This window comes from Panthera tigris, chromosome X (assembly GCF_018350195.1).
Source record: "Panthera tigris isolate Pti1 chromosome X, P.tigris_Pti1_mat1.1, whole genome shotgun sequence".
Classification (NCBI taxonomy): Eukaryota; Metazoa; Chordata; class Mammalia; order Carnivora; family Felidae; genus Panthera; species Panthera tigris.
The window spans coordinates 33803762-33822303 of NC_056677.1; the positions used below are offsets into that span (position 1 = coordinate 33803762).

At 47.0% G+C, this 18542-nt stretch overlaps 1 protein-coding gene and 1 long non-coding RNA gene across 2 annotated transcripts; both read left to right on the forward strand.

The window, feature by feature from the left end:
• The first annotated feature begins 501 nt into the window (after positions 1-501).
• MID1IP1 (MID1 interacting protein 1) lies at positions 502-2900 on the forward strand. Its single transcript, XM_042974090.1, has 2 exons — positions 502-771; positions 1027-2900. Exon 2 carries the CDS (start codon positions 1295-1297, stop codon positions 1844-1846), a length of 552 nt encoding a protein of 183 aa, XP_042830024.1. The 5' UTR covers positions 502-771; positions 1027-1294; the 3' UTR covers positions 1847-2900.
• A 4485-nt stretch (positions 2901-7385) lies between these two features.
• LOC122235530 lies at positions 7386-17260 on the forward strand. Its single transcript, XR_006213586.1, has 3 exons — positions 7386-7451; positions 7972-8054; positions 17176-17260. It is a non-coding gene; the product is annotated as an uncharacterized LOC122235530 (long non-coding RNA).
• Positions 17261-18542: the final 1282 nt, after the last annotated feature.

The following is an 18542-nucleotide window of genomic DNA, read 5'->3' on the forward strand; positions in this document are numbered from 1 at the left end:
CCGCGGGAACACCACGCGTCCACGTGCACCAGGCATGCCCAGCCACCCTTCTTACGTAAGAGCCCGGAGATGGAGTTGCCGCCGCTGCTGCTGCTGGTCCCTCTTCCCCGACGGCTAATAATAAACCAGGATCGTAGTTTCTGGGCCGTGGCCACTATCGATTCAGGGTTGGGGGCTCTGTTTGCAACCAGGACTGTGCGTTTCAGTCATCCCACTTTGGGAGCATGTGCAAGGCCCACCCAAACCAACACGCCATCCCGCCCCCTGACCGGTCCGGACGCCTGCATCTTCACCCGAGCAGTGTCCGGCCCTCCTTCAGCTGTCCTGCTTGGGGCTGGCGGGGTGCGGCTGCCCCATCCCTCCTCTGCCCTGCCCTGCCCTGCCCTGCCCGACCCGGCCCGTCCCGGCCCGGCCACTGCGCCCTCCCTCCGCCCGGGTATCAGGCGAGAGGCGGAGCTGGCCCGGAGCGCCCCGCCCCCACTCTAGAAGGGGCCAGGAGAGTGTTACTCGCGGTCATCCCGGCCCGGGCCTTTTATCTTGGCGCTGCCGGGAGGCGGGAGGAGGAGACACCGGGGGTGGCCCTTGAGCGCCGGCGACACCTTTCCGGGGCTCTATAAATTGAGCACCTGGAATGGGCAGGAGGCCGACGCCACTACCGCCGCCCGCAGTCACAGTCCGGCCACTGACCGCAGCAGCACCCGCAGGCCGCCGCCGCCAGCAGCGGGAACGCTGAGCTACCCAGCAGCAGGGGATCTCGAGGAGCAGCAGGAGGTGGGTGCCCCTGCCCCATCTCTGCCCGGTCGGCGTGGGTGCTGGGACTCAGGCGGCTTTTCCGAGGGCGAGGGGGGTGGGGAGGCAGCCCCTTTCTTCTCTCCGCGGCTTAGGCGGGCTAGTAGGTGGGACCGCCGGGCTGTGAGGGGAGCTCCCGGTGCCCGGGTGAGCAGGCACCGAGGAGGGCGCTGTGCGCGGGCGGGGCCGCCGGGCACCCTAGCCGGGTGAGTAATCTCTTTCGTCCCCGTCCCCCAGCCAGGCCTGGGCTCGACCCGCGGACCACGCGCCGCCATCGCGAGCTTCCGGGAGTCTAAGCTCCGAGCAGCTGCGTGTCCCGCAGGGCCGGGTTGCGAGCGAGACGAGAGTTGGAGAGGGCGGAGCAGGAGCCGGGAATCCCCGCGCACCGGCTCTAGCCAGGCCCCCGGCGCGGGCCTCGGAAAGCGCGTGAAGGCGGGCAGCCCGTCGCCCCAGCCGGCCACCCCGTGCCCCTGCGTCCCTGTGCCTCGGCGCTCGCCCGGCCACCATGATGCAGATCTGCGACACCTACAACCAGAAGCACTCGCTCTTTAATGCCATGAACCGCTTCATCGGCGCGGTGAACAACATGGACCAGACGGTGATGGTTCCCAGCCTGCTGCGCGACGTGCCCCTGGCCGAGCCCGGGCTGGACAACGATGTCGGCGTGGAGGTGGGCGGCAGCGGCGAATGCCTGGAGGAGCGCACGCCCCCGGCCCCCGGCCCGGGCAGCGCCAACGGCAGCTTTTTCGCGCCCTCCCGGGACATGTACAGCCACTACGTGCTGCTCAAGTCCATCCGCAACGATATCGAGTGGGGGGTCCTGCACCAGCCGCCACCGCCGGCAGGGAGTGAAGAGAGCAACGCCTGGAAGTCCAAGGACATCCTGGTGGACCTGAGCCACCTAGAGGGCGCGGAAGCCGGCGAGGAGGACCTGGAACAGCAGTTCCACTACCACCTGCGCGGGCTGCACACTGTGCTCTCCAAACTCACGCGCAAAGCCAACATCCTCACCAACAGATACAAGCAGGAGATCGGCTTCGGCAATTGGGGCCACTGAGCCGGGACGCCCCCGCCTGTCCAGCACCCTTACCGGCCCCATCTCTCACCCTCTTTCCCTCAAAGCTATTTTCTTTCTGGCTGTAGGGCGCGAAGGGCGATGGGCGGACTGCAAAGTTAGGCTTGGGGGGGGAGGGGTGCTGCGTACTTGCAGGGGGCGCGGCGGGGCCGCCGAGAGGAAGGGGCCTCTTTGGGAAGTGGGGAAGAGAGTGGTGATGGGAGGCAGGATTGGGGGGCTCAAAGACCGCCCCTCCCGCCAGTGGGTGGTGGGGGGGCTTGTGTTCTACGTTAGTGGGGATGGGACTGGGCTGACGCCCTGCATTCAGCCTGTGCCTTTCTTGGAGTTTCTTTTCTGTTCTTTCTGGAGGAGAGGAGTGGAGAAGGGGCCATGCCGGGTGCGGCGCGGGGTTGCCACACTTGGGAGCGCCCGCCCGGAGCCGGGCGCTGGGGAAGGCGGGGCGCGCAGCCTCGTACCGCCCTGCCGTTGGGCTGGTGGAGGCCGCAGCGTTGCTAGGATTGCATCAGTTTTCCTGTTTGCACTATTTCTTTCTGTAACAGTGGCCCTGTCTTAAAGTATTTCAAATCTCCTCCTTATTCTGAAACTTCGGCGATTCCATTGTGATAAGCGCACAAACAGCACTGTCTGTCGGTAACCGGTACTACGAGATTAATGATTTTCTGTTACACTGTATAGTTGTCCTGTGGCACCCCTACCCCATCCATTCCACGCACTCCCCGCCCCCACCCCAGTGTGTGTAAGCTGGCACCGTGCCAGCTTGTACGAAGCTTGCCGCTCAGCCAGTGAAAATAATAATGTTATTATGAGAAAGTGGACTTATCCGAAATGGAACCATCTGACATTCTATCGTGCTGTACGTAGAATGATGAAGCGTTCCACTGTTGTTATATGTCTTAAATTTATTTAAAACTTTTTTTAATCCAGATGTAGACTATATTCTAAAATAAAGAAAGCAAATGTGTTAACGAAACTCGACAAAAGTTTGTTGCTTTTTCATCTGCCCGTGAATGGCCTAGTAGTGAAATAAAAATAAATTCAATTGATTCTTTTTTTTTTTGTTTGTTTTTTGGCAAAAGTCAATTTTATTTCCTCTCTGGTATTTCAGACTGGTGGATAATTGGCTCTGTAAGTACTCAGTTTGGTTTGGGAAGTAGCTACCACAAGATTCACTTCCAAGCTTTTTATTTGTAATTCAGTGCCCCGGAGACGCCCGTACACCTCAAGAAGTTTATAGATACTCAAAGTATCTGGGAAGGGACATACATTTTTCAACCACCTCGACCAGCTTTTTGCAGTGCTTAATTAGCATTCTAAACGTTTTAAGAAGCCCAAGCACTGACTGAAGTGTTTAGAGGCATATAAACTAATTTCAAAGGCAGAAATTTCACTTGGCTACTGAGAAGTGAAAACTCAGAAAAGAGACACCAGCTAATATTAGTGCACGCACCTTGCAGGTCTTTATTTACAAGACTTTTCATGTGGGTCTTAAGAGATACTGAAATGTGTTCTAACGTGCACTGTGGCCTCTTTTCACTAGTTCCCAGGGCAGTGCTAAGTTTTGCTAAGCGGTGCCCAGCAAGGCTTCCAGGTTTTCAGTGAGCTAGCCTGCAGCTGTGGACAGCAGATCCGAGCAAGGCTGCAGCAGGGGCCCCAGGGAACATTTCTTAGATGCCAGTATGATGCTTTCCTGGGATGGTGTTTTGCATTTTCTTTCTTTCTTTGTTTAGGGGGAGTAAGTGTCCGGTCAACTTCAGGTTTTAATCTTGAAGTCGGGAGACATCTCCAAGCTCATAGAGCTTGAATTTAAAATACACAGAATTTTGCAGCACAAAAAAGCAAAATGTTTTCTGTGGTGGGGGCAGCTCAAGTCTATTATCAGCTTTCAGCAGCCGTGAAAAAATGGGGAAGTGTCAAGACCCTGTCAAGACCGGGGTGCTTGCCTTTGCCAGAGAAAGTCAATCATTAATATGTACAGATAAGGGGAACAGCACCCAAGGCAAGGCATACAGCCTCTCGCTTTGTATTCCCTTTAAAATATCAAAGTGCAAGCAGCAAATAACAAAGGAAGGAAACTACAGAAGCCATGTGGTGGAAGGAAACACCAAGACTTTGGAACCAGAGTGGTGTGTTCAAATCCTCTTGTTACTACTTATTAACTAGGAGTATTTAACCATCCATGCTCGTTGCCATGTTTGAAATTAGGGAGAATAGTAACTACAATGCTTATTTTGTGGGATTGCAGTGAGGATCACATAAGATGATCTGTTGAATGCCTGACGCCTCGAAGTGTCTTTAGGCACTGCTGAAGGGGGGCTTCCAGGTTTCTCTCTTGCTCTAAATGTTGGTTCATGTCTCCCTTGTCTCCCTTGCCTCTCTCCAGCAGTATGGGAAGAAGGGAGAGCATAATTTGCGTTACATCCCTAAAACAGCAGGTCAACTCTTTCCTTTCTCAAAGTCTCAAGGGAGAACCTGAAATCGAAGCAAAAAGGCATAGCTTGGGCAGATAATTCGCAGGAATTTTAGGAGATGCTAACTGCAAGTTGTTTCAGAATGTTCTTGTGGTATATAGAACACAGATAACAAAACCAAAGAGGATTGGGTTTTTTTGTGTGAACCCGTAAGGTTTCCCAGGCCCAATAACTACCAGCCCACTGATAATAACTACTGTTTCATTCAAGATTAGTTGATGAGACAGAACAGGGCCAAATCTCCCACAGATTGACCCGGTAAAACTCAAGAAATTTAACATTAAAAAAAATTTTTTTTAATGTTTACTTTTTGAGAGGGAGAGAGAGACAGAGAGAGAGAGAGAGAGAGAGACAGAGAGAAAAGACAGAACACGAAGCGGGGGAGGGGCAGAGAGAGAGAGAACGCGTGCGCGTCTGCGCACGCACGCACGCACTCACGCACTCACGCAAGTGGGGCGAGGCATAGAGAGGGAGGGAGACAGGATCCGAAGCAGGTTCCACGCTCTGAGCTGTCAGCGCAGAGCCCGACAGGGGGCTCAAACCCACCAACTGTGAGATCACGACCTGAGCTGAAGCCAGAGGCTTAACCGACCGACCGTGGCACCCGGGCGCCCCAATTTCTCGCGCTATTTAAATTCGGCTTACGTTCGGAGGTAAACTGAGAGAGTGACTTGATTTTCAGAAGGTCTTTCCTGAGGAAGCTCAAAGGACTTGATAGATTTTTCAAGTCGCAGATACCGCGGGGCAGCGCCCTCAGAGAGATCACGGGTGTGTGACGGCGCCCTTCTCCGTGGCAGTTGGTGGCCAAAGGGAAGGCACAGGTAGATGAAGCAGGCAAAATGGAACAGCTCAGATTACAATCGATTACCCTCCAGATGGTTACATTTGATGAGATGTTCTACATCAAAACTGCACACCAAAGCCTTTGAGAAGGCCTGCTTTTGCTGCTGAGAAACAGCTTTCTGCTTTGCTCACGTGGGGTCTGTCGTGTTTTACGTTTACACGGTGTTCCTTAGGGGTCTGGCCTAATCTACTCTTTTCTCTGAGCCTGAACCCGATTGTGAGACAGCAGCTGGGGTTATGATTGTTGGGACCAGCTTGAAAATTCGCCCCGGGGTCAACAATTTTTTCAAAAACAAAAGTTGTTGTCGTTTGTGCATGCCTCATAGTCTCCCCTTAGTTTTACTTGCGGAGCAAAATTCATGTGGGCAATAGGGTCTCCCCTCCTCCTCCCCCCGCCTTCTCCCCGTACCCTCTAGTTCTTGTTGCAAATTGGACACAGTGCTGGTGGATTGAGGGCTCAAATCTTACATACCTTTATTTTTTATTTTTATTTGTAATTTTTTAATGCTTTATTTTTGTGAGAGAGAGACACACACACACACACACAGAGTGGGAGTGGGGGAGAGGCAGAGAGAGAGAGAGAGAGAGGGAGACAGAGAATCTGAAGCTGGCTCCAGGCTCTGAGCCATCCACAGGGCCCCATGTGGGGCTCCAAGCCACAAACCATGAGATCATAACCTGAGCAAAGTCGGATGCTCAACCGACCCAGCCCCTACGTACTTTTTTTTTTTTTTAAAGGTAACTATCTTTTTATGGGACATCTAGTACATGGATGCCAATCATTACGTCCTTGTGTAATTTATTTTGAAGAGTTTTGAATGAAATAGTGACAGAAGGGATGTCTTCCCTAAATTTTAGGGATAATTTTTACCCCCAACAGATTAAAAAAAAAAAAAAAAAAAACTGGACCAGAAGCTCATGAAGACTTGAAACATGTGGACTATTGGATTGGTCTCTTAAAATTAATGATTAATCTTTTTAAAATTTCAAACGTTATGTAGTTTCTGATCAAGGCTAAATTGCTTTAATAAGCAAAATAATTTAAACTTAAAGTTATTTGCTTTTGCTTTTAAGATTGGGTCTGATTTTTTTGTTGTTTTTAGTAACTCAGGGAAATTTAGAGGTTGTTCTTGAGTTACTGTAAACACCTTATTATGTCTCTACTTAGTTCATTTGGAACTGTGTAGAACTTTCTGGTGAGTGGCGGAGATAATGATAGTGTATTACCAGTAACCATTTCTGTATCTAGAAGCCAATACCATCCTTTGTCTCATGCAACCGGGGCTCCTTCCCTGGGTCCCCCCATGCTGATCTCTGTAAGGCCTTGTGACTCCCCTTAGAGCCAAGGAATGCCCAGAGCTTGTGTGCCCCTGTATCTAGACCACACTTGGGTACCTGGATCCCCAGAGTTCCTCGTCCAAATGGCCCTGAGCCCAATCCAGGGACTTCCTAGACACTTGCCCTGAGTTTATTCTCCTGATGGTGGACATGCTTAGATGGTGGATGGGGCTTGGATGCAAACTGGGTGGTCCAAGGATGGAGCTGGAGGGGGGAAAGATAAGGGGATGGAGTGGAGATTGGAGGTCCCCCCTGGGTTTCAGGATGGACAAAGGGTTTGAAAGCCTACAGAAAGGAAATAAGACGTGAAAGCAGCTCAAGCCTTAAAATCTCCTCCAGTATTGGCAACTGAGGATTCTAGGGTTTTTCTCCATGTTTCCCACATTCCTCAGGAGTCTCCCTGCTCCACTGAAAGAATGTTATTTAATTAATGAAATGTTGGTTAAGGAAAAGGAAAACCACATCTGTACACAGAGCTTTTCCAGCTGCTTGCTATTCAGGGCTTGAATGGCGCTGATTATAGCAAATACCCAAACTGATACGCCTTCCATACAAACCATGAAGATTTCGCCTCCTCAAATTTTCTTTCATCTGTTGTTGTTGTTGTTGTTGTTGTTGTTGTTGTTAATTACTGCGTTAGCTGTTTTCTCCTTAATGTCAAAAGTCTTGGTCAAGTTAAAGCAGAAAACTAATAGTTGCGCATCTGTCTAAACAAGGCCCACTGAAACCACAACTGTCTCATCAGCCCTTCCTGTTCTGGCATTCTCTGTATTAAGGAGAATGTTTTGTTTTGTTTTGTTTTGTTTTGTTTTGTTTTTTGTACCTTCCCATTCTTTTTCTTTTATTTGATTACTTCTTTGTCTATTGTTTCAGAATGCTTTGCCTAGCAGTTCTAAAATACATCTGCCGGTGTGCCCTACTTCAGTAAGCCCAAACTGGTAAGAATTTTGATTGCAGAAAGTTTTTTTTTTTTTATCATTTAGTTAAGACCAGGGTGATAGAAGGCAACTTTCTGTCTGACCTTGAATTGTCTGGAGAAAGTGCTTTCCAGCATAGGAGATAAGACTGCAAAAATACTCGCAAAACATGGAGCCCAGTTCTTTATTTTAGCTAAATAAACAATGTTGGGGGTGGGGTGTTTTCTATCCTCTGTTTTACTCTTCAATACCCGCCTTACTAGTGTTGATATGTGCACTTTTATCAACGAACGTTCGGTTAACAGGATGAAACCGAACATGATTCATTTGATGTTTTCAAAGGTAGAAACTAACTTTGTAGTTTTTTTTTTTTTTTTTTTTTTTACCTTTTGAATACCACACTGCTGAGGTAAAGAATGTTGTAGCTTGTGGGTGAGCTCAATAGGGCCAATTAAAACCTCACTACTCTTCCACCATGTTGAAATACCTGACAGAACTTGCTGTGTCCTTGGATAATGGCATTTTTTTTTTTCCTTCTTAGCAGACATCTAATTGAGGAGATTTCCTGTTTGGTAGTCAAGCAAAGATGAAAACGAAAGTGCCACATTGTTGGTTGTGACCAAGGTATTTAAAATGTTCCAGTTGTTCACAATGGGATAATCATTTTAAGCCCTGCTTTTTTTTTTTTTTTTTTAATGAAACATATGCGTTGTGAAAGAACTCGTGTGTATACGATAGCAGCCAAGCTATGTGTAGAATGCGCAGTGTAGTTAGCATACTGTGGTCATTCAAAACAAGCTGTAGTATTTCGTGACATCTAATTGACATTGTAGCTTGTAACTCGTCGATGCTTTGAGGGTATAATTTAGTTTCTGTTGTGATAAGTACTTGCTGACAGTTCCTTCATAGCTTAAATGTTTGGAGGGAGAGTGCCAGAAATTTCGATGTTTCACCCAAGTGTTGGGGGCTGGGAGGGATCTCAACACCAGCCGCCCTTTCCAACCAGTGGGTTTGAAAGCAGAGGAAAAGGCCTACTTCCTGGAGCCAGTTTAGTCTCGAGTAGAAACAGGGAGGTGCCAAGACAAGCCTGCCGAATTGCGTCTTTCCAAATTTACCAGATGTCACTGCACCGTCCCTGGGTCAACATGATAAGGGCAGTGATGGAGAAAGGCAGTGTGTGTTTTGGGACACTCCCACCCACTGGAAGCCTGAGGAGTGGGGAAACAATCCTTCTCCTTTTTAAATTTATTTTTATTTTTTATTTTTATTTGTTTTTATTTATTTATTGTTTTTAAAGATTTTTTAAAATTTTATTTATTCATTTTGAGAGAGAGAGAGAGAGAATGCGAGCAGGGAAGGGGCAGAGAGAGAGAGAGAGAGAGAGAGGGAGAGAATCAGAATTGTAAGCATGATCTGCAGGGTCCACGCAGAGCCCAATGTGGGACTCGAACTCACGAACCATGAGATCATGACCTGAGCCGAAATCAAGAGTCAGACACTTAACCGACTGAACCACCCAGGTGCCCATCGTTTTCTTTTGATAGCAGATTGGTACCTTTTTCGCTGACTAGAAAGGCAGCAAATATTAGGTTGAAGCATATGAAATTGTCATTTTTGCCGGCGCAAAATGGTCAGATGATCCCCGATTTGAGCAATGAGATGCCCCTCTGTGGATGTTCTGTAGCCCTTTCCTATCACCTTAGGAAACTATTGTTTGCAAACTCAGGGTTGGCCTGATTTCTATCTAGAAGGAGTGGGTGACCAAAAAAAAGGGGGGCCAAGGGGGACAATTGTATAAGGGAGACAAATAGAATAAAAGAAAGAGGAGACTTAAAATGAAGAGAAGAAATGAAAAAGTGGCAGAGAAGCAGTGGCACACTGTGTTTTCTAAAAAAGGTTGCGAAGTTATTTCTGGCCCTGAATACTCTTCCACAGCCTTGCCACCTTCCAGCAAGAGGTAGAATCTCCCTTTCCTCACCCTGAATTTAGGGGGAGCTCTGCCGCTGCCTTGATCAAATAGACGTGGCCGTGACTTCCAAGGCCAGGCCATAAAGGGCGATACATACTCCTCTTGTGTGAGATCCATGGCTGTCTCTTAGACGCTCGCCCTTGGAGCCTAGCTGCAGTGCTGTGAGGAAGCCCAGGCCACATGGAGAGGTCACCTGTAGGTGTTCCAGCTGACAGCCTCACCGAGGTCACAGCCAGCAGCCGGCATTTCACTGCCGACCATATGAGCAACACTTCGATTGATTTTAGCCCCCAGCCTTCCAGCCACTCCAGCTGATGGCAAGTGGAGCAGAGACAAGCTGTCCCTATCAAGCCCTGTCCAAATGCCAAATTTCAGACTTGCATTGCAAAATATTTTCTTTTTTTAATATGTTTTTATTGATTTTGGAGAGAGAGAGAGAAACAGAGCATGAGCAGGGGAGGAGCAGGGAGAGAGGGAGACACAGAATCTGAAGCAGGCACCAGGCTCTGAGCTGTCAGCACAGAGCCCGACTCAGGGCTTGAACCCGTGAACTGTGAGATCATGACCTGAGCCGAAGTGGGACACTTAACCGACTGAGCCACTCAGGCGCCCCGTGTTGCAAAATATTTTCATTCTCCGAAGCCACTAAATGGTGTGTTACACAGCAATGGATCTCTGGAACTCCAAATTTTAGGACATTGTAGAACTAGGTGCAAACACTTGAAAATAGAATGTAATTCTGTAGGACGGGGTTGATTTTATCACATTTGCCTGCATAACAGCTTCTAACACACCTCGAACCTTTGGAAACATTCACCTGATGGCTGATGTGGAGAAGGATTCAAAGTGACATTTTACAGTGAAAGTTCAGCTTGGTGGGCAGAGTGATGGTCCCCCAAAGATGTTTGTGTCCTAGTCATCCAAACCTGTGAATGGATCTCCTCACATGGCAAGGGGTAATGAAGGTTGCAGCTGGAATGAAGGCTCCTAATCGCCTGATGGAGCGATGGAGAAATTATCCTGGATTATCCAGATGGGCCCAATGTAATCACGAAAGTCTTTAAAAAGGGAAGCAGGAGGGGTCACCTGGGTGGCTCAGTCGGTTAAGCGTCTGACTTCGGCCCAGGTCATGATCTCATGGTTTGTGAGTTCGAGCCCCACACCCAGCTCTGTGCTGACAGCTCGGAGCCCGGACCCTGCTTCGGATCCCATGTCTCCCTCTCTTTGCCCCCCACCCCCCCCACCTCTTGCACTCTCTCTCTCAAAAATGAATAAAAAATTTAAAAAAAATGGAAGTAGGAGGCCAAAGTGTCCAAGGGTCAGAGTGACACAGCACGAGGAAGTCACGATTTGCCCTTGTCAACTTTAAAGATGGACAAAGGGGTCACGAGCCAAAAAGTGTTAGGCAACCTTTAGAAGCTGGAAAAGGCAAGGAAACAGATCATCCCTAGAGCTTCCAGAAAGCACACAACCCTTCAAACACCCCAGTTTTAGCCCAGCGAGCCCTGTAGACTTCTGACTTCCAGAACTGTAACATGATAATTTTGCATTGTCTCAAGCCCCTAAGTTTGTGAGAATTTGTTCCAGGAGCAATAGGAAACGGAAACACCCGGCCTCGAGCATGTGGCCAGAAAACAAACAGGTTAGATTCTTGACACTTAATCCATTCGCTGCCTTGGGCTGGCTGGAATATAGAATTTCGAGCACAACAACTTGTTGAGAACAGTATTGAAAGGTTCTTTTTGCCTTCTTTTGTGAAAGAGACTTTATTTTTCTTTTCAGCTCTAACCTTGGTGACAGTAGCCCTGAATAAATAGACACTAGTTGTGGGCGTGGCCACCGTAGAACTAGAAAGGCTTACTTCAAATATAGTGGCGGTCTTTATTATGGATTTTTTGGTTAAGATCCCTCTCTCCCCATTTTTATTTGTTTCTCACTTCTTTCCCTTCTAAAGCTATTTTGTGACATGTCTGTGTAGCATTCATTTCTGCAGCCCCACACGTCTTTATTAGTTTTGTTTTTTATTGAGAGAATTGCATGCGATGAAATCTACCGATCGTAAGCACGTAGTTTGAGTTTGGACAAGTGCACACACTGATGTAACTGGCACCTCACTAAAGGTACACAGAGTTCCCATCACCCTACAATGTTCCCCATGCTCCTTTCTGACCCCATCTCCCCTAAGACCCAAGCAATCACTATGCTGATTTCTATCCTGATATGTAATGTGGCCTGTTTTTGAACTTCATATAAATTGAATCACACAATATTATATGATTGGTGATCTTTGGGGCCTGGCTTCTCTCATTCAATGTAATATTTCTGAGATTCACCCACGCTCCTGCATAAGTCAGTAAGTGGTTCACTCCTTTTTATGGCTGAGTAGTGTTCTATCTTATAAATGTCCACACTATGTTCATCTGTTTTCCTGTGAATGGATATTTAGGTTGGTTCCATTTTTTAACTTATTTAATTTAGCTTTTATTAATAAAGTTATAAAGAACATTCTAGTTGAAGCCCTTTTTTTGATAAATGCATAGGAATGGGATTGCTAGTTCATAAGATAGGTATATGTTTAACTTTTTTTTTTTTTTTTTTTTTCAATGTTTTTTTTATTTATTTTTGGGACAGAGAGAGACATAGCATGAACGGGGGAGGGGCAGAGAGAGAGGGAGACACAGAATCGGAAACAGGCTCCAGGCTCTGGGCCATCAGCCCAGAGCCTGACGCGGGGCTCGAACTCACGGACCGCGAGATCGTGACCTGGCTGAAGTCGGACGCTCAACCGACTGCGCCACCCAGGCGCCCCTAACTTTATTTTTTTAATGTTTATTCATTTTTGAGAGAGAGAGAGAGAGAGACAGAGTGTGAGTGGGGTAGGGGCAGAGAGAGAGGGAGACACAGATTCTGAAGTAGGCTCCAGGCTCCGGGCTGTCAGCAGAGTCCGACGTGGGCTAGAACTCATGAACTGTGAGATCATGACCTGAGCTGAAGTTGGACGCTTAACTAACTGAGCCACCCAGGCCCCCCAGTTTTTTTTTCAAGTTTCCTTATTTATTTTGAGAGAAAGAGACAGAGAGTGAGGTAGAGGCAGAGAGAGAGAAGGAGACTGAGAATTCCCAGCAGGTTCTGCGCCGTCAGTGTAGAGCCCGATGCGGCGCTCGAACTCATGAACCGTGAGATCGTGACCTGAGCTGAGATCAAGAGTCGAACACTTAACTGACGGAGCCATCCAGGCGCCCCCAGTATATGGTTAACTTCATAAGAAACTGCCAAAGAGTTTTCCGCAGTGGTTCTACCATTTACCTCCTCACCAGCAATGAATGAGAGATCCTGTTGTGCGGCCCCTTTTGATTAGCCGTGTCTTCACACTGGCTCCTAGTACTCCCAGTTCTGACTGAAGGATGACAAGTTAGTGCCAGGGTAGAGTATAAAAGATTCCCGAAGGAGAGAAGCATATTAAATGGTGTCTTGGTGAACATGAGGGTCATAGTAAGAGACATGGTATGGTTAGGTGAGGCAGAAAGAGAGGTGGTACCAGGAGTGAAAGAAAACCAGGATTCAGAGTCCCAAGAATCTGGATTTAGCCCCAGTTCCACCAGTTCATTCTGTCTTTCCTGGGGGTGGGGGGACGGGGCTTAATTAGCTTCTTGGAGTCTTGGAGTCCTTCTCCTTTTGCAAACTGGGGTTAATATCTCACTGGATTAATAGTAATAGCAACGGATTACCACTCGGTGCACACTTAGTGCACACTTCTTTCTTCGAAGGAACTTCAAAGGAAGAAGGAAGTCATTACTACTATCACTAGTGCAAACCTCATGCATTATCTCATGTTTCTCCTCACAAGGGCCCTAGGAAGTAGGTATTACTATTATTCTCATTTTACAGAAGAGTAGATCGTCTTCAAGACTGCTTATTGTTTCCCAGTATCTGTTCTCTCCTTATTCCCCCAATTTTACCTGGGAACATGGTCACCCCAAATGAAGCTATAATTTTCTGCTTCCCTCGCAGCTAGGGGTAACCACGTGACAGAGTTCTAACCGATAAGCTAAAAGCCTAAGTTTCACCTCTGACTTCCAGGAGGTATCATTAAAGGATGGGAGCGGACCTCCATTCCTTTCATCTTGCTGTGAAATAGACCAACCTGGGCTGGCAGGAGCTCCAGCAGCCACGTTGGATATATAAGGTGGCAGCACTGTGTTTAGAACAGCAGGACAGGAGAGATAGGATCTGAGTTTCTGATGGTCATGGATGGCCTACCTCTGAACTTTGATCTCAAAAGCCAGAAATACACTGTCTCGTTTAAGCCACTGTCATTTCTGTTGCTCATGGCCAAATCTAATCCTCACTAATACTGAAATAAGGGCTTGAAGAATTTGTTATAAGGAAAACCAAGTCTTCAAGATATTACAGTGATTAAATCATATCTTGTAAAAATCTTGAAGTAAGTGTTAGTTTGTTAATTAAATGTGATGGCCAGGGAAAGTATAAAAAGGAAACCTTTGAGGAAGGAGAATCTTTTCTTTTACCTGATTTGTTCCTTAAGGCTTTATAAGACAATGCAATCAAATTCTAGACTATTCTGACTATTTAATCTGTGAATTTTCTTGTCCTCTTTTTCTTTTGTTTCTTTTTTCTTCCTTCATTGACTTCATTGCTTATTAGTATATGCACTGATGAGAATTCACACTAGAAGCTTTAGGTTCTTGTTAATAACTCTCATAAAGACTGTGAAAGAGCATAAACTCAACCTCAAAGCAATCATTCCTGAATTGGGACCTACAGGGAGTGAGAAGGCGGATAAAGGAACTGGAATGGTTCCCACCCCCACCCCTCCCCAGTGTGATGTTGGAAGGCAGAATAAACAGGAAGTGGGGTGTGGGGGGAGGACTAGCTGGGAGAGAGACTCCAAAACAGTCTGCACCTGCTCAACCCAAACTCGGAAGGATCAAAGTTCTAAAACAGAAGGCCCAATCTCTCCCTCTCTCCCTCCCCTCTTTCTTTCCTTCCTTCTGTGTTAAGGTGTACTGGAATCAAATGCAAGAGCTCGGATGTGGCTCCAGGAATTTCCAGTCTAACAGGAAAGACCAAATGTAGTAAACAATCCAGCAACACCAAGAGAGAGAAAATGGTGTTAGGCAGGGCTCTGGGAACACTCAGGAGGAAGTTTGCATGGAAGTGATGCTTCATTCAGTAAATATTTATTGGGGACCTACTGTGTGCCAGACACTGGGCTGTGTGCTAAGTGATGATAGGGAACATTCCACAGTCCCTGCCATCAAATAAACAGACAAATAAACAGGCAGTGACAGTGCAGCTTAACGTGCTATGATAGGTGGGTGCAGGGTGCTACGCGAGCTCAGAAGAGAGGCTCTTACCCAGATCTGGGGTTGAGGACCAGTCCCTTAGACAAAGTGACCTCTATGATGGGATCTGATGGAAGAGTGTGGATTCGCCAAGGGAAGAAGGGGTTGGGATGGATTCTCTGGGGCTGTCTGAGAGCCTTGGAGCAAGGATGGGGGGAGGGTGACACATAAGCAGAAGCAATGCTATGAAGATATTGTTTATTTTTTTAATGTTTATTTTTGAGAGAGAGAGAGAGAGAGAGAGAGAGAGAATGAGTGGGGGAGGGGCAGAGAGAATCCCAAGCAGGCTCTGTGCTCAGTGTGGAGCCTGACTCGGGGCTTGATCCCATGACTCTGAGATCATGACCTGAGGCGAAATCAGATGCTTAACCAACTGAGCCACCCAGGTGCCCCTGTGAAGAGATTTTTAAAGCATGCTGAGGATCTGCCTCCTGATGTGATACACTGAGAAGGAAACCTCACTTCCGTGATCATCTTGCCCAACATACCAAGTTCTGTCCAACCATGAGCAAGCCCCAGACACATCTAGATTGAGGGGCATTCTACACGATAGCTGGTCTATACTCTTCACAAGTGTCAAGGTCATAAAAGGCAAAGACTAAGGAACTGCTCCACAATAAAAGAGATTAAAGAGACAGGATAAGTGAATGCTACATATGATCCTGGACTAGCTCCTGGCCCAGTAATGTTGACAACATCTATATCTACGACTATATCCCTTTTGCTATAAAGGGCATAATCTGTTCAACCGGGAAAATTTAAATGAAGTCTGTATATTGTAGAAATGTTCACTTTAGGATTCTGATTATTGTATTGCAGTTATATGTTGTTAGTCTCATTCCTAGAAAAATATACCCTGAAGTATTTAATGGGAGAGGGGTGTGTTTTCAATTTACTCTCAAATGATTCAGAAAAAACAGAGATATAAAATGAGATATCTGGAGGAGGGGTATATGGAAAGCTTTTGAACTATTCTTGCAACCTTTCTGTAAGTTAGAAATTATTTCAGGAGTGCCTGAGTGGCTCAGTTGGTTAAGTGTCTGACTCTTGACTCGGCTCAGGTCATGATCTTGTGTGTTTGTCAGATCAAGCCCTGTGCTGGGCTCTGCACTGACAGTGTGGGGCCTGCTTCGGATTGTCTCTCTCCCTCTCTTTCTACCCCTCCCTCTCTCAAAATAAATAAATATATTTTTTTAAAAGAAATGATTCCAAAACAAGGAGTTAAAAAAAACCCCACATGTTAGCATTTGGACTTTATCTGAGGACAATAAAAAATGGTGGTCCCTGGGAGGGTTTTGTGCTTTCAGATGAAGCCTGCGCTGCAGTCCAGTGAATGGTTCGATCCAGGGTGCACTCATGGCCGGTTCAGAGGCTCTTGTGATAATTCAGATGACCAATGACGGTGGCCTCCGATAAAGCGTTGGCCAAGGAGGCGAGAAGTGGGTAGATAGAGGAGGTATCTAGGAAGTAAAAATCAGAGGGTGTAGTTGGATGTTGTGGAGGTCATGGAGAAGGAGGGGTCAGTGGTGACCTTTGGGATTTTTTTCTGCAGTGTTTAAGTGGTTCCGTGTGGAATTTGTAAGATAAGCACCAGAGGCAAAGGAGCAGATTGTAGGCAGAAGACTGATGTGAATTTTAGACCTACCTACCAAGCCGGCTACGGCTACTGCATTCCCCACCTGAGCTGATGGCAACTCCAGCGGTTGCTCAGGCCCAGACTTTGGGGGGACTCTTGACTCTTCTCTTTCTCTCACACGTCACATCCAAACTGTCTGGTAGGCTTGTTGGTTCTGTCTTCAGAAAATACCGACTACCTGACCACTTCTCACCACCTCCATTGATACCGTGCTGGTTCAAGCCACTGTGATATCCCATCTGGATTTGTTTGTCGCTTCTTGACGGGTCTCTGCACCTACCCTTCCTCTCCACGGTAGCCAGATGGATGTTATTGAAACATGCCACTCTTCTGCTCCAACTTTGCAAGGACTCCTAATGACTCTCAGTGTAAAAGCCAGTGTCCTTCCAAAGGCCTTTAACACTCTGCACGGAATGCCCTGTAGCACTACTCTGATCTCCCGTCACACCCTTCTCCTTGTGCGCTCTGTCCCAGTCACGCCAGCCACTTGGATTCTCCTTCACCTTGCAAGACATGCTCTAGCCTTGGGACCCTTGCTCTTGCAGTCTTCTCTTCTGGAATGCTCTTTCCCCAGATATCAGTGTTAACAGAACATCCCGAAATGACAAGATCTTAAGTAAGAGACTCATTTCTCAGTCTTGCATAAAGGAAATATGAAGGCGAGGTGTTCCAGGATGCTATTGTGACCCCGTTGTAGGCGTTCTGCTGGGCCTCGGTGTGAAATGCAGCCACATTCAGAGTTTCTCATATTTCCCATTTTCATTTTTATTTCAGCATAGGGCACTGGTAATGCATTTTAGCCGCATGCTATTATCTAACGCGACCCGTACCAAGAGCCCCAAGTGTGAGTGAAGCTTTGCTACAGAGATGGAAAGGACTTAAAATGACAATAAATAACAGTGATATACTCTCTGACGTGTAAACTTCTTTGTGAAAGGAATGTATATATCAATTTATCTGGTTTAATAAGCCAGCAGGATCGAAGGGTTGCAAGAGTTAAAAAAGAATTTAAACAGCAGGAGATCACTTCCCAGAATTTGACATGTTCACAAACGCCTTTTAAGAATCAAGGTAAGCAAAATATATGTATTATAATATCTCCCATAGAGAAAAGGCCTTTAAGGATATGCAATATTCTGTGACTACTGGTTGTCTCTGCATGAGCGATAGGGGAAAGTTTATTTTTTATGATCTCTTTTTAAAATGATTGGTTTGCTTATTTTTTTTTTAGTGTACATAAAACCCTACCCTCAAACCCAAGGCAGAACAGAGAGCCAAGGGGTGATGTGTATTACTCAGTGAGGAGGCTGCTAACGCATGAATAGTCCCATGTGCCCTGAGTGACGCAGCCGTGGCACCACAGTGGTGGCACATGTGTCAGAGGTGGGGGGAGCCCCTACTTACGCCAACTCCTGAGTTACCAAGAAATTCTGTTCTAACTTCCTACAAACAAAAGTTCCTTTGGGGGAAGTGCGGTATGGTTGAGTAGTTTCCTATTCATTTGTAAGAGTCTTGGCTAAGCAGGAGTTTGCTTCATTTAGAAACCCAGGACACAATAATGAAACCATAGTGAACACAAATGATTTGTTGTGACATTTCCAACTCCTATCAAGATGTACCATGTCAATTTGGGGGAAAGGTTGGGGAAAGGATAGGCATCCTTTAGTTGCAGAACACTGGGAAATCGGGATTATTCCAAACCTTTCACCCAGCAGTGATATGGACATTTGGCAAAACATTTAAATGCGTGTTGTATATGTAGCAAAAGAGAAAGGTAGGGGGTGGGGGCTTGGATACTTAACAGTAGAGAAATGGAACCAAAGAAGATGAGATCATAACCGGTGTGGAAGGCACCTCTGTTGATGGTAAGGAGACCGAAAGGAGCACGGCACAGCTGGGCAGGACAAGCGTGCTGTTGAGAGGGTGGCAGTCCACGTGCAAGGTCAGAGCCAAGGTCTATGAGAAGAGAGGTCAGGAGGAGTTAATCTCAACATTTTCCCTCTGGAAAATGAGTCTCAGAAAGGTAGAAATAAACATTTTGGTATCAGTGCTTTGTAAGACCAGATGCATTCCCGCCTCAGCAATCTAATTCCTTCTCCAAAGACGTCTTTGTAAATCTGTAAATCTAACTCTGTAATATA